This window comes from Toxorhynchites rutilus, chromosome 1 (assembly GCF_029784135.1).
Source record: "Toxorhynchites rutilus septentrionalis strain SRP chromosome 1, ASM2978413v1, whole genome shotgun sequence".
NCBI classification, from domain to species: Eukaryota; Metazoa; Arthropoda; class Insecta; order Diptera; family Culicidae; genus Toxorhynchites; species Toxorhynchites rutilus.
The window spans coordinates 92,156,876-92,172,561 of NC_073744.1; the positions used below are offsets into that span (position 1 = coordinate 92,156,876).

At 39.5% G+C, this 15,686-nt stretch overlaps 1 protein-coding gene across 1 annotated transcript in view; it reads right to left on the minus strand.

Moving 5' to 3' along the window:
• The window catches only part of LOC129761184 (uncharacterized), a 50,298-nt gene that overhangs the window by 10,369 nt on the left and 24,243 nt on the right, over window positions 1-15,686 (minus strand). The window contains exons 3-4 of the mRNA XM_055758899.1: window positions 4,464-4,618; window positions 2,007-2,204 (exon numbers count right to left, since the gene is read on the minus strand). Of these exons, the coding sequence (XP_055614874.1) occupies window positions 2,007-2,204; window positions 4,464-4,618 (353 nt within the window). The remainder of the gene's footprint in view (window positions 1-2,006; window positions 2,205-4,463; window positions 4,619-15,686) is intronic.

Below are 15,686 nucleotides of genomic sequence, written 5' to 3' on the forward strand. Positions count from 1 at the left end.
CTACTGTTTTTTTGGGTGGAAAATCATAAAAAAATAATACAAAAAGAGAGAATCGCGTATTTTATCCCTAGTCTTCTTTTGCACGGAGCAATTTTTCTTCTTCTTCACGGCTTCACTTCTGGCACGCGCAGCGAGACCCAGTTCCTTTTCCCGCACTCCACACACTGCGACTCATCAGTCAGAAAATGACGTCCAACTTTTCAGCTTTACCGCTGTCACCACAATGAGAGGCGTTGCCTAGCGGTCTAGGCAGATGGATTTCTTTATGTTCTATTACGAGGGACAACGACCGTCCTCTTTCGCGTCTAACTACCGACTCCCTTTTATTTTTCTGATTCATCTTAACGAAACCTACTTTGTTTATAATGAACAAAACGAACTTACGATAAGCTCCCCGCTATCGTAACACCAAAACATAAACAGAAATTCCTATCTTAAAACTAGACCTATGAATCACACGATCCACAAACAAGGATCATGCGGGAGGGATGTATTTATTTAGGCCCGGCATCGACCGGCCTTATCATAAAACTGACTCACACGATCCTCAATAAGGATCGTGCGATAAAGATGTTTTTTGTTTATTCAGGATTAACCAGACCTATCTATTAATGACTAACACAATCCTCAATATGGATCGTGCAAGAGAGATCTATTTATTTAGGCTCGAGCCTATTGATAATTTTGGGTATACAAAACCCGTCTAGTTTTTGGTTGCTGCACGTTGTCCTGGTGGAAAACAACACCATTCCTATTGATCATTTCTGGCCGCTTCTGGTCAATCGCCTGCTTCAAACGGTCAAGTTGCTCACAGTAGAGAACCGAGTTGAGGGTCTGGCCATAGTTGAGCAGCTCATAGTGGATGATTCCCTTCCAATCCCACCAAACACACAGCAAAACCTTCCTGGCCGTCAATCCGGGCTTGGCGATGGTTTGGGCCGGCTCAACGCGCTTCAAATACGACTTTTTTTGCTTTAGGTTGTCGTACGCGATCCACTTTTCATCAACAGTCACCATCTTCTTCAAAACTGGGTCGAGTTCGTTCCGTTTCAGCAGTGCATCGCAGGCGTTGATTCGGTCTAAAAGATTTTTTTGCGTCAACTCGTGTGGCACCCATACATCTAGATTTATTTGGAATCCAATTTTCTGCAAATGGTTTCAAACGGTTTTATGGTCTATACCCAGTTCCTGACCAATCGAGCGAGTGCTCACATGCCGGTCTACTTGGATGATTTCAACGATTTTATCGGTTTCCACGACGATTGGCCTACCAGTACGGGGTGTAACCACTACACCAGAACGAAATCGATCAAACCAACGCTGTACTGTGCGAATCGTTACAGTATCGGTTCCATAAACTACACGATTTTTTCCGGTGCCTTCGTTGCAGTTTCACCTCGCAGGTAGTAAAAAGTACAACACAAGATATGTTTAAGTTTTGCCATATATTGACAATATACGACATTTCTTTTTACCCAACCCAATATGTTGAAGAGTTTTCTATGGAAACACGGAGCCTTAATTTGCAACCGTTTAAAATTTTCAACGCTGACGAGAGTGGCTTATATTTCAAAGCCATTCCATCGACGACGTATGTTGACAGAAACTCGGCTAGTGCTCCTGGGACAAAAATGAACAAAGAGCGCTTGACTTTTACCGACCTCGGACATTCCTCTCTAGGTCTATCGTATAATCACATCACTTGTTTCTTTGAATCGTTGCAGTTTACGGAATAAGAAACTGGTTTGAGCAACTCGTAGATCTGTTTCATCATTTTCCCACACTCAAAAAGCGTGACAGTTGCCACACGCTTCTTGTACAGACCGAATGTCATCGTTGATGCGATCACCAAACTTGATGAGAGTGAAGAAAAGAGGAGCGAAAAAAAAAGAAGTAACACTGCAGTCATGTAGCAGTGTCACCTATTGTAATTTCACTGATAGAACTCATGGCTATACTAGGTATATGAACAAGCTACAAAAAAAAAACTTATGTTCTTATCAAACAATACCACGTTAATAAATCTAACCTCACATTGGTAGCTAATCGTTGACAGTGCATCGCGTTCACTATAGTTGATGATCTCGTTTGTTCTTGTAAGACACTCCATGTTCGCCATAGAGATATATGCATCTCACGTATAGAAACTGCCCAAAATGCCTGGAACGTATACTTCACTTGACTAGAAACTGCTAATCGAACTTCTGCAATAAATACGAGAAAAAAAGCGAGTTAGTGACATCCTATTGTGTGCTAAGTTCCTGACAATTATATTATATTAGATTAGGGGAAATTCATCCTTTTTACGTAAACTTTGGAATTTTATTGAGCTTGCTTAAAGTGATTGTGAGGTAGTTCGCCTCCGCATGGTGTACTCAGGATGGCGCAAAATGTTTGGCAAAACTACACCGAGCGTGTGTTTACCATGGAGGTGTGGATCAAACAATGTCTGACTGGTATTCAGCGGCAGAAACTGAAATGTTTTTACCTCCGATGCTACACCCAAACTAGCGTTGGCAGAAAACATTTCATCTTTGGCAGAAAAGATGCCATTTCCTGTGCATGAGAGTCAAATGCGCAAATAATGAGCTATTTCAAAAGCTTAAAAATGGTTTGTATGTATGCGAACAGACATCTCTTTCTGTTTTCTTGTCTCTTTTCATTTGGGAAAAAAAAGTGCAAAAAAAAGTCCATACGACGTCAATGGGGATCGAACCAATGCCGGCTGGAATGTAAAGATATTTTACACGACCACGCTATCTACATGGCTAATGACACTTCAGCAGTTGTTCAGCAAATACGTGATAATATTGCACCTGATTTTATAATGAAGGTGGAAAGTGTTTTCTAAGAGTACAAAAGGAGCGCATGAAGGAGAACAATATCTATCTCGGTCTGGGCCGTGTATGTGGCAAGGTATGCGAAAAGCTTATTTGTATTTTGTTTCGCTCGCTCGTATTAACCTTATATTGCTGTACCACGCAACTTTTGCGGCCGACTGGATCCAGGGCATTATTATAAAATTGAATCCGATTCGTTCCGGATTTTCTGTTGCCGTTCTGAGTTTTCTTTGGAACGTTGTTTGTAGAAGCGTTGGAAATGTAATTTTGCTAAAAGAAACTGAAAAACTCTTTCGACATGTAAATTTTTGCTGCACCAAATGAATACACACAGCGAGGAATAAAGCCTGTACCTAACATCGCACATCACTCTCGAAGCCTGCGTACAAGTTTGAACCGCATTTTTCGTCCCGTTCTAGCTATAACCACTGTACAGATGAGTGCAGAGTTACGGCAATTTATGCGAACAATCAATCGCTTCAATGAACATTTAATCGCATAGCATGACGTAAGCACCAGTTTGCTTTATCTGTAGTATTAGTATTCACATTTGCAATAATAGTCAAAAAGTCTCCGTTGGTAGTTTCAGTGGTTGTCGAATAAAAACAAAGAGATTTGAGTAAAATTTCATAACATTCTGAAAAGGGGTGCTCTGAATTTGTTGCCAGGAGATATGTATGTGATAGTTCCTCGCGTTAATTTCAGAACAATGTATAGAAATCTGTGTGGAACTACGTCAGTTATGCGACCTACAAACATGGGCAGTAGAGTGGGTATGCAGATGAAATTTCTGTGTTAGAAGATCCACAGCCAGGTCAACCGTTATTACGTGATCTGGTAATTCATTTGAATGCGACGACCTTTGTCGCCCTCCATTATCCCAAAGATGCATAATTTCCACATACTGACAAGTACAGTCAAAAATACGAACGAGTACGTTCTTCCATTGCACTTGCTCAGAACATGGAGGGCGTTAAAAATGTAGGTTACCGTGTAATGCTGAGAGGCAGATTGCTCCAACATGTTTCTATGAAGAGTAGCGCGAAAGTCACCTGGTTAAGCTCGCCAAAATAAAGGTCCACCAACGATTACAATATAAATATAAACATACAATATCTACGGTAAATATTTGTAAACATATTTGAGGTCCATCACCTCAAAGTGAAGAATAAAATCTGAAAAAAAGTGTCAAAAGTAGCTCTACTCGACGATATATTGATTTTATGCAGTAGAAAATTAATTTCGAATTTATTGTAATAACATATTTAACGCAAAAAATTAGATCAAAAATTAGTAATTGCGTGTAAAATAGATCTGATGTGGACAAATAATCAGTTGAATCGATAATGTGATATTTCCATGATATAATTACAGTTGTCACACGACGAAACGTGAGGAAGATCACGTAGCAATACTAAGTCAGTATATATACCGCTTATAACTTGAAGTTCCTATTAGTGTCGCCACTTGTCTTTGTCTCTATCTAGTAAATAGAGAATTACAACATGTACCCCGGTATTCGGCTCTTCTACATCCGTTTCTATATTAAACCATAACTATTTCAATGAGTTGTCATCACAAAATGATCGCTTTTGAATAACTTAAATAACATCAAACACCTACCTTCAAAAGAGTCGTTTCCTGCGTCTAAGAGACGAAAAGTGAACGGTATATGAACGCGTGTCATTTTCAATCTTGGCACCTGAATGATATGATTTGCAGTCATGGTTGAAGGTCGCAGTGCGTCGTCCGCTTGAACGCGAAGTATAACAGCAGCCCTATGGTGGAACAGAGGAACGATCGTTAGATTGTTATTCTATACTATGGTTAATTTATTTACAATAATCAATGAGCTAGAACAAGAGTTCTCTAATGATACAGCTGTTTGACATATGGAGTTATCAATTTCGTGGTTCGGTAAAATGAAAAACAACACATGAATGACACATAAAAGGCTCATTTTTCAAGTATACTGTTCACAACATCGTTGCAATCTTCACCACGTAAGTTGGAGAAAATTTCGATGACTTTTCCGAACATTCCGACTGGTTTTTCGCTAAACTTCCGAACCACGTAGTGGATGATACTTATAATTACACTAAAAGCTGTAAGATTTAAATTACTTGAATGCTCGAAAAGCTACCAAAAACGGATTCAATCGAATCCACTCCACCATACATCGAATAACTTTTTTCTTGTATGTGAGCTCAATTCAATTTCTGCTTGTCTAAACCAAACAGTCGATAAAAATTTAAAACAACTAGAGGAAACTATTTCTCGTGTTAGAACCGCACTATGCGCTATCATGTTGTTATTTTAACACGCTTTCCATTGCGATGTAGATACGTATGAATCAGTTTTATAACATTGAGATTATTATTATTCGCGAGTGAGTTCTGAAACTATGGAGGATTCAATCGATGTTAGGGATACTCGTATATTGCCAACATTTCGAGTGCCATTGTTTACCTAAAACGTAAAACTCTGTTGCTGGACGTAAACCTAAAAAACTGCTGGACTAAAACGTAAAATTCAGTTGCTGGATCAGACACCGCACTATTTTCCTAAGCACGAGAAGATTGAAAATTGACACTTGAATACATACTTCCAGTAATTGGGAGTTAGTGTTTCGAAAATAAACATATTCGTTTGAGCGTTTGAGTTATATATATGAGAATACAATCATGAGACATTGATCTTCATCCATCAGTTTTTTCTGCAATAATTTCATCAGACTCGTTGACGTAGGAGCTAATTATAATATGTTTCGTTCGTCTATAAATGCGTGTCCATAGAATGTGTTATTGTGCCCAAAATAGATTCAAAGAAGAACAGGTTTCTCTCATTCAAAAAGCAACTTGTTTCAACTCGAAACAATAAATTGCATCGCATGTCTTTTAAGCTAGTATCGAAATCATGAAGAAATCTTTTTCTAGAAATTAATCAAAATAATTCAATACTAATCATTATCCTCAACCAAAAACTCGAATGGATAATGACCCGCATGAATGTATCTATTTTGTCACTATGAATGTTAATATGTTATCATTCATAATTCATCATACTTAGTTTATACCAGTATATAAAGAATTCTCTGTTTCCAGATGTAAGTCTTAAATTTTTGCACAAGGTCATGCCATTGAGCCACATGTATTATCGTGTTTCGTCTTTTTTGTGCTCAATAAAATAAAATAAACATGAGCAGAGCTTTTTGTTAGTGATTAAGATCCTATCAAAGCACCTTTCGGTTTCCATGTTTCTCATTTATTTGTGCTATTTAAGGATCAAGCATGTTCTTATTATTAACAACGGGTGAGCATCGGAGAAATATATAATTAATGAAACCCGTTCCGTACGATGAACCGAGCGTAATTGGTTTATAATTAATTAGACAGCATTTGCTCGAGCCCCTCGACCTAGGTTAAGACAAGGTACAAAACATACAAAGATAAGAATCAAATTCACTAAATTGAACTCACAACAAACTTGCACAAAATAGTATTTACCTTTCTTGCGCCAATTTTGTTAGTACTGGGTTGAGATTCCTATGCCAAATGTCAATTTAAGATTCATTCTTGTTTCGCACATAACACTTCATTTGCTGTTTTTCTTTGTTTTGTTCTTTCAGTTGTGACTAACAATATGTTACTAATGGTAATATTGTCAGGTTATAAGGGCCAAAAAGCCGTGAAATCCTGGAAATTCAGGAATGTTAGAGATGTACTGCGATCTTAGTGAATATAATTTCAAGACAACCCCAAAAGGAAACATTGGCGCTCCAATTTGTCTTATTATATTTTGTTCTTTAAGGAAAATTGGACAATATCTGCTGTCTAAGCAGTGATCCTGCAATTTTTGAAAAAACATATTGATGCAATGGAGAGTATTCTTGTGGGGGGCTGCCATACAAACGAAACACAACTTTCTGCATACCTCGAGGAATCATCAATCAAATGGAACCAAAATTGGAATGTATGGATTTAATAGTACAATAAATGTTCCTATGATGTTATGACATCAGGAAAATTCCATAAAAATATCACACCTATTTCAACCAACAATATTCCAACGAAACATGACAGATGAAAATTTTCGGAAAACTATGAAGGAAAATAGGAAAATTCGGAAAATTGAATTCCCATTCCATGTCATACCATGGTTCTCAGATTTTCACGAAAAGTGGTAGTTTTGATGTTTATTGCAAAACATTAGACCCGTTTTTTTTATTAAGGTGCCCATTTTCATTGTGCTTATTTATTTACAATGATTCAACATCCCATTCAGAGATTAGATCTGATTCACAATTCACAATTCACAGTTCTCCGACTCCCGGCTGCATCGATTCTTGCCAAGTCCTGCTCCACCTGGTCCAACCACCTCACTCGCTGGGCTCCTTTCCTTCTTCTTCCTACCGGATTCGATTCGAACACCATCTTTGCAGGGCTGCTGTCCGGCAATCTTACAACATGCCCTGCCCATCGCACTCGTCCAGTCTTGGCGACTTTCTGGATGCTGGTTTCGCCGTAGAGTTGCGCCAGTTCATTCTCTTATCCATACTCCGTTTCCCTGTACACCACCGTATATTATTCTGAGCACTCGACGTTCGAAAACACTCAAGCATCGTCCATGTTTCGTGCCCATAGAGAGCAACCGGTCGAATTAGGGATTTGTGCATGGTACATTTCGTACGGGGTCGGAGTGTGTTCTTCCGATTCTGTCCACATCCTCGGCGAAGCCGATAAACTGGCTAGACTTGTTGAAAATCATACCCCGCATGTTGAAGTCCGCTCTCCGTATAATGCCTTCCAGTGCCACGTTGAAAGGTCGACAGGACAGTCCATCGCCTTGTCGAAATCCTTTGTGAGTCTCAAACGATTCGAGTAGACTGCCTGAAATCCGCACACTGTACTGCACGCCGTTCATCGTTGCCTGAATCAGTCTTGTCAGCTTTCGGGGAATGCCGTGTTCGTCCATGATCCTCCATAGCTGTCGTCGGTCGATTATATCATATGCGGCCTTTAAGTCAACAAAGATGTGGTGCGTAGATACTCGCCTGATACTCGCGGCACTTTTGGAGGATCTGCCGCAGCGGTCCGTCGTCGAGCATCCGGGCATGAATCCGGCCTGATATAACTTCCCACAAATCTACTTACTATTAGCGATTGATGGCGGAAGAGGATCTGAGACAGAATTTTGTAGGCACCATTCAGGATTGTGATGGCACGATAGTTACCACAATCCAGCTTGTCACCTTTTTTATATATGGGGCAAATTACCCCGTCCTTCCACTCCTCCGGTAGTTGTTCTGTATTCCAGATCCTGACTATCAACCGGTGCATACATTCTACAAGTGGTATGTCGTCGCTGTTCACTGCATCAGTGTAGTCCTTCTCAACGCCGTCTTGGTCTCCTGTCTGCACGCTGTTCAGGTGTTCGTCGTAGTGCTGCCTCCACCTTTCGATCACCTCGCGTTCGTTCGTCGAGATGCCTCCTTCCTTGTTGCTGCACATTTCGGCCCGCGGCACAAAGCTTTTATGCGAGGCGTTTAGTTTCTTGAAGAACTTCCGTGATTCTCGAGAACGATAAAGCAGCTCCATCTCCCCACACTCTCTCTCTTCCAGGCGGCGCTTTGGACGTAGGATTACGTCTTCCATTTCTGTACCGGGGTGTAAGTTCAAAGTTTCGAAAACGAGAGAGTGACGCTGGACTGCAAGGTTTTGACCGTAATACCTCTTTACCGGCCGAATGGAATAATAATCACTTCATCCGTAAGATAAAATGTTAACGAATTATATGATTGTTACTTATTGGTCCAAAAAATTGTTTTAATAGCTTAAAAATTTGCTTTGAAAGCAAGCTATTGAAATCATAACAATCTAGCTAATTGAGTATGATTGGTGATCGCAATTTGTTCCCGAACACGGACGCAAAATCTAAGCACCTGGAGAAACCGTCATAGCGAATATATGCAAGCTGTGATTTGTTTTGCTCGCTTGCATTAGTGTTTGGGAAACCATAGTGGACACACGCAAGGCGTGAGTACTTCCACTCGCATCAGTTTCTCTTCTGCTTTCGCATGGAACAGTCATGAAAAATTGTTTGCGTGTAAATGCGTCCGAGCGAAGGAATATTCGGACCCATTTACGCAATCAACTTGGTGTGCCCGTGATGCAATCCAATAGCTTCGATTTCTGTTCTGATTCGCATGGAACAGTCACGAAAAATTGCCACATCACGATAAAAACGGAATGAATTTTATGTAAGGTTATATAGCCTTTATTTCGTTTTCATCGTGAAATGGCGCCCTCAGTTTCTATTCTGCGTATGGAGTGATCATAAAAGATCTCGTGTCATTCTAACGAAAACAAAAATTAATCATGTATCAAACATCTTCAGTTGCTTTTACAAGGCCACTCAAATTTCATCGGTTCGCTTCAAGACGCTGCGAGTATGTTGCAGCAACGTTCTGCTCCCGTAGTCGTTGTAGGTGGTACCGTGGTGGGCACTGGTGTCTTGTGTTATTGACGACTGACAGTTTAGAACGCAGTTTGACCATCACCAGGTAATGGTCTGAATCGATGTTAGCGCCACGACAGGTTCTGACGTCGATGATATCCGAGTAGAAATACAAATTGACCACGTCAAAACGTGATTAATTTGTATTTCTGTTTGCTATGGTGATCTCCAGGTGTAACGGTATTGGAGGCAGTGCTGGAAGAAAGTGCTACGTATGGCCATATTCTTGGAGGCAGCGAAGTCGATAAGTCTTGGGCCATTTTCGTTGGTTCATAACTAATAGCCAATCTTATAAATGAAAACAGTTATTGTATTTTACACTATATACTTCAATTCAAACGACTCCTTACATATCTCTGGAATCTCAGATATATCTCTGGAAACTCAGAAAAAAAGTGTTTCTATAGTTATAAAACGCAGTGTATTCCAGGCAGTGTTTGCCAATTGAACATTTTTCTGAATAATTCCCTTTCGTTTGTTCAAATATGATCTTGCAGAATGCTTTTCCCCCAGTGGCATCCTTTTGTTGTTACATGCTACACAATAACACAATAATGATAAGGTATTCTAGTGCGAGCCACCGGTGGTACGCGCCGGCGGGAATGTGTTAATGAAAAACGTGTTTCTACACTTTTGTCTGTTTGTTTATAATAATGATTTGACATTCACGTAGAAACGTAGACGTGTGTTGTCGCAGCTCTCCATCGAACCTTTCCAGCGCTACGATGTTGAAATTGCGGGCTTTCAATATTTCCAAAAGAGTTCGGGCACTCGCAAGAAAATTGAGAGACTTGCAGTTCCATGTTCCGAGTTTCCAATCTCTAGTCCGTGTTCTTTGCGTGGGTCTATTCCGATTGTCCTGTCTCGAATTTCTTTGTGAATTTTCCTGTGCGTTTAATTTTTACGGATGGCTTGCAGAGCCTACACCAACTCCCTGTCTCGCCGGAGGACCGGCGTGCACAGCTCTTTTTAGAGATCCCACTGGCACGAAGACAGTGATCAGCCGCCCCTTACATGGGGATCTGACGCTGTTTTGAGCCGCACCTCCATGGTGAACAGACGCTCAGATAGGCCCCCTTCCCTGTCAGCATACGAGCAAGATCCCACCGGGATTGGTTGGTTACCCGATCTTCACTATGGTTACTCGTACCCCAGCCGGCACCACGGGGATGTAGGGATAGTTACTAGACAGAAAGCTAAGGACCACGAATGGGGTCTATTTTAGTCCTGCAGATACGCGAAGTACCGATGATACACTTAGTCCAGTCATTTACCAACCCATCGGATGAATACGAAGCAAAATCAAATTTTTTGCAGAAAAATATTAGCTAATTGGCTTTAATTTGATATGTTGATCATCTGAATCGCTCTAGTAGTTCCAAAGTTATGAATTTTTGAAAAATGTCATTTTTAGATGAAGGGGAAAAAGTTGATTTTTGGACCGCCCTAAAATGGAAATGGGAACCTTAATAAAAAAAAATAAAAAATGCGGGTCTAATGTTTTGCGATAAACATCAAAACTACCACTTTTCGCGAAATCTACTATATCGGTTTGGCATGGGATAGCTGATATGTTTTATAATTGCACCCATGAACATTCGCTTAGTAAGAAAACGTGAATGTTTGAAGGTATTGATAACAAAGAATCCATTTTTTAGGGACGAAGTTTACCGGGTCAGCTAATTAAGAGTAGGACTCGGAATCTCGATACGTAACGATTATGGCTACTTGGCCACCCTCTCCCTCCATGTCACATTAAGTAACGCAACCTCGAACCCATCCACCCGCGTTATGTAATTTCGCACGACGCCTAAACTTCTTATAGGACAACGAGTGTGTCCTAATTTATGTTTTTAAGTTAATTTTTGCTAGCCGAATCGTTCAACATATCGAACAAAGTCTTTTCTGGTAGGAATTTGAGGATATTTAATAAATCGCATACACCATATTCCATGGTTCTTTATATTGGAATATGGTGCATACGATATCCTCAAATTCCTACCGCAAAAGACTTTGTTCGATATGTTGAACGATAACACCACGATTATCGTATATAACATCTCCATAGATTACAAACAACATGAGCCACTTTCTTATTTATATTATTGGCACGAAAAGCGTCGTGACATTAACCAAAACAAAAGTATTTGATAACATTCTGCCATGAACAAAAACAAAGCAACCCAACATCGTGCCCTTTTTTGACGTAGAACTACGTCTTACATTTCTATACCGGGGTGTAAAATCAAAGTTTCGAAAACGAAAGCGTTACGCTGGAGACCGAGATTTTGAGCGTTTATAGCTCCTAAACAACTGATTTTTAATCATATAATTTTCAATCAATTGTTGCTCATTCGCCTCCAGTTTACCTTCCAAATTGCCATCGTGAACCTTTTCTCGATTCAATCACGGACAAAAAGCTTACTTTAGCGATATTCTGGTGGTGACGCATTCATTTTTCGCGATCGACTGGACAACATCGTTGTTGGACAGCGAGGAATCGAGTGATTCATAACCTGACCTGACCTGACCTGAAACGCATTCGGGTTGTTTCGAGCTGTGAGGGAGCGCAGAAAAGCCGATCCATCAGGAGGAGAAAAAAAGGCGACCAAGAGAGTACCAGCATCGAAAAGCGGTTCCGCTTGAGGCATCGGAGCAGTCGCCACACACACATCCACCCGCGTAACTTTTTTCGTTTGCTGGTTATCAAGAAGAATCCGAAAAGAAGAGATCGTTGCTGAAAAATAATCTGCCAGTTCCCCTTGGTATTGAAAACTACATTCAAGCGAAAGAGTTTATTTTAATGTTTTCTATTCATATAATAATGCGACCAAATACATTTTGTTTTGTGATTTTTCAATCAAGTGCAATAGCAGGAAAGTCTCTGAAGATTATTCTTTCCCATCAGTAGAATATTTTCGTATCCAATATTATATGCAAAAAACCTTGTGTCTCCAACGTAACGCTCTCGGTTTCCCCCACAATCCCCCAAATATTCATTTATTCATTCATTCAGAATGAATTAAGATTCAACTTCAAACAAATGATCACTAAATCAACGATAATTCTACGTCAACATTGCGGTTATACCACAGATATAACCCACTTCCTGTTTTCTCATCAGGAAACTGCTCAAGTTACACTGACACGAAACATTTCAATATTCGAAATTCATTTTTCTTAAAAACATTTTTTTTTCAAAATTCGCAAAAAATATATGAATAGCCCATACAACATTGTTGTTAGGAAAAAAAACCCTTTTTCTTTAGCAGTGCCCTTCTTCCGATGTATATATATATATATATATATATATATATATATATATATATATATATATATATATATATATATATATATATATATATATATATATATATATATATATATATATATATATATATATATATATATATATATATATATATATATATATATATATATATATATATATATATATATATATATAAGTTAACAACGAGACCAACCTTAACCCCCGAAGTGTCAACCCTGGGATGAACACGACTCCAAATTTATCTGAAGATAAGCAGTGCCCGCTCGAACAACTCAGAGCCCTACAACAGATACAACAACAACAAGCAGTTGCTCTCGAACTTTTAGAAAATAAGGAAACGAACCTAAATAAACAATGACAATGTTTGCCACACCGTAGTTAGACAGTAAAGATAAGCAACGAACAATATGGACCGAAATAGCAATAAACGATTTAGATCATTAGCAGTATCTCACATTCAGGAAAACACAACACAATGCCGATAATAGCAGCAATAAAAAGGATCGAAGGATCGATAGGGAAATATAGAACAAACAGGTAGAAATAGGAAGTTAGGAGTAAAATGTAATGATGAATAAAAATCAGTGGGTATTTTAGCTTCAAGAGAACAACATCTCTTTTATTTCAAATATATCACCTCCCGAACGTAAGTTATGTAACTGGCGCAGTCGAAAGCCCGGGGAGAGCGATAATCGGTAAAAGTGTCAGTGCGCGCATCGGAAAATCGAAGTGTGTGGTTCGCGACTCAGTGCAAATCGGAAGAATTTCGCCGCGAGTGAAGTGAACAAACGCAGCGATCAGGACGGAGCAACGTCGGACGAGAGATTTATTGCCACACCCGGAGCGAGCAACCTACCTGGACGCACCCGCTCGTAAGCACCACTGGCGGAACACCAGTTGGTTCGAGGTGAGTCACCCAAAGGGTTTTCTTACAAATCTTTTGCTTCCCTCTTTTCTATCCGGCTACCTGGCAGAGGTACGCTATCCGCTATAGATAATAATTTCATTCCAACTAACACTAGGATAAGAAACAAAAAGGTGATTTCCCCCATAACTAATTTGAATCCCGACCATAAATAAGAGTAAGAAGAGAAGAAAGAGTGATTCACTATAGCTAAATTGAATACCGGTCGTGAATAAGTGCGCAAAAACGTAATTAGTGCCAACCAATTAGTTTATGATTACAAGAAAAATGGCCGACGAAATCCAGAAAAAGATTGACGAGCTTCTAGCTCAACTGGAACTTCAGAGAACAAAAATCGCCGGGTTGGAGGCAATCACTGCTTCAACTAGCGGAAATAATGGCCAATCGCCCCCTACTAGCTCATTAGGGATGATTATGGCAACAAAATTTGATGGATCCCGAGTACCGGACGCGATCAAAATGATCCCCTCCTACAACGGCGATCCTAAAACCCTTTCATCCTGGCTCAATTCAGTAGATAGCAAACTCGAATTTGCTAAAAAACTGTGTCCCACGCCAGAAGAGCAGAATAAAGCTTTACCCTTATGGTACAGCATTATTCGAGATAAAGTCGTTGATAAAGCCAATGACGTGTTGGTGCAGAACCACACATCCACCGATTGGCTTGAAATAAAACAAACACTCAAAGAATACTTTAGAGATAAAAGGGACTTAAGCACCTTAATCACCAAAATAAATTATTTGCAACAAAATTCAAAAACTATAGAGGAATTTTATAATGAATGTCGAGTGCTACTAGCCGACATCACTGCAAAAATATTGTTGCATCAGGAAATGCGCATTTGCGCTAGAACCCTGACAGAAAATAACGAATGTATGATAACTAATGCATTCGTGGACGGGTTAAGAGAACCGTAAAACGGGTTAAGAGAACGTTAGAGTGTCGCGTCCAGGAAATTTGAACGAGGCACGTCAAAGTGCTACCGAACAATTTAACGCGGCTCAACGAAAAAAGGAAAGGAACAATAAAACAGTAGTAGCACCACAAAAAACAGCTTTAAGACCAGCAATGTCGCAGTATAATACTTGGCAAAACAATAAATACCCAGCTCCACTCCACTTTTCCCAACCATCATTCAAAAGGCAACCCTCTCAGAATCTACAATACCAGAAACCTTCTTTTCAAAACACACAATTCCAAAGGTCATTCTATCCAAATCCCCAGTTTCAAAAACAAACAATTCCATATATTAAATCTGATCCATCAGGACAGCCCAAACAACAAGTACCTTTTCAAAAGTGGGGAGCTCAATTAAACAATTGCGAAACTACGCAATATAAAAATTACGAACAGCGTAATGAGCACTCGCAAGAGCACTGTGCTCCAGAACAAAATTACGAAACAATTGTGATGCCAATCAATACAAATGAATACGAGAACACTCCAGAAAACATAGAACCAGATATGACGGAAGAATTAAATTTTCATTCAGCCTTCGACCACCAGACAGGAAACTAGTAAACAATTTTCTTCCGTTTCTTGAGATAAGTGTTAAGAATCGGAAACCGCTCCGATTACTGATTGATACGGGAGCAAATCAAAACAATATCACCCCAAATATAGTCCCAAAACCAGCAATAGATCGAGGCCCTAGACATAAAATTAAAAATATCAACGGAACTCATGACGTCGAGGAATTTACGCTTTTCAATCCATTTGCAAAATTTTCAGAGGATATTCCGTCTCAAAATTTTTTTCTATTCAAATTTCATAACTATTTCGATGGATTGATCGGTTTTGAAACCCTTCGGTCATTAAATGCAATTATTGATACCGCGTCAAATTCATTACAGATAGGAAGCTTTACTATACCCTTACACAAAAAATTTCCTGACACAATCACACTTATCGCTAATGAAACACAAGTAGTTACCATTCCTACCTCAAAACCAAACGGCGATTTCTTGATTGAACATGAAGTAGCAATAGCCCCTATGATTGGTATACTAGCTGGATTATACCACTATCATGATCAGAAGGCTTATGTCATGATACACAACTACGATTCAGACAATAAACAAATAAATATTTGTGACCTAATAGAAGTTGAAA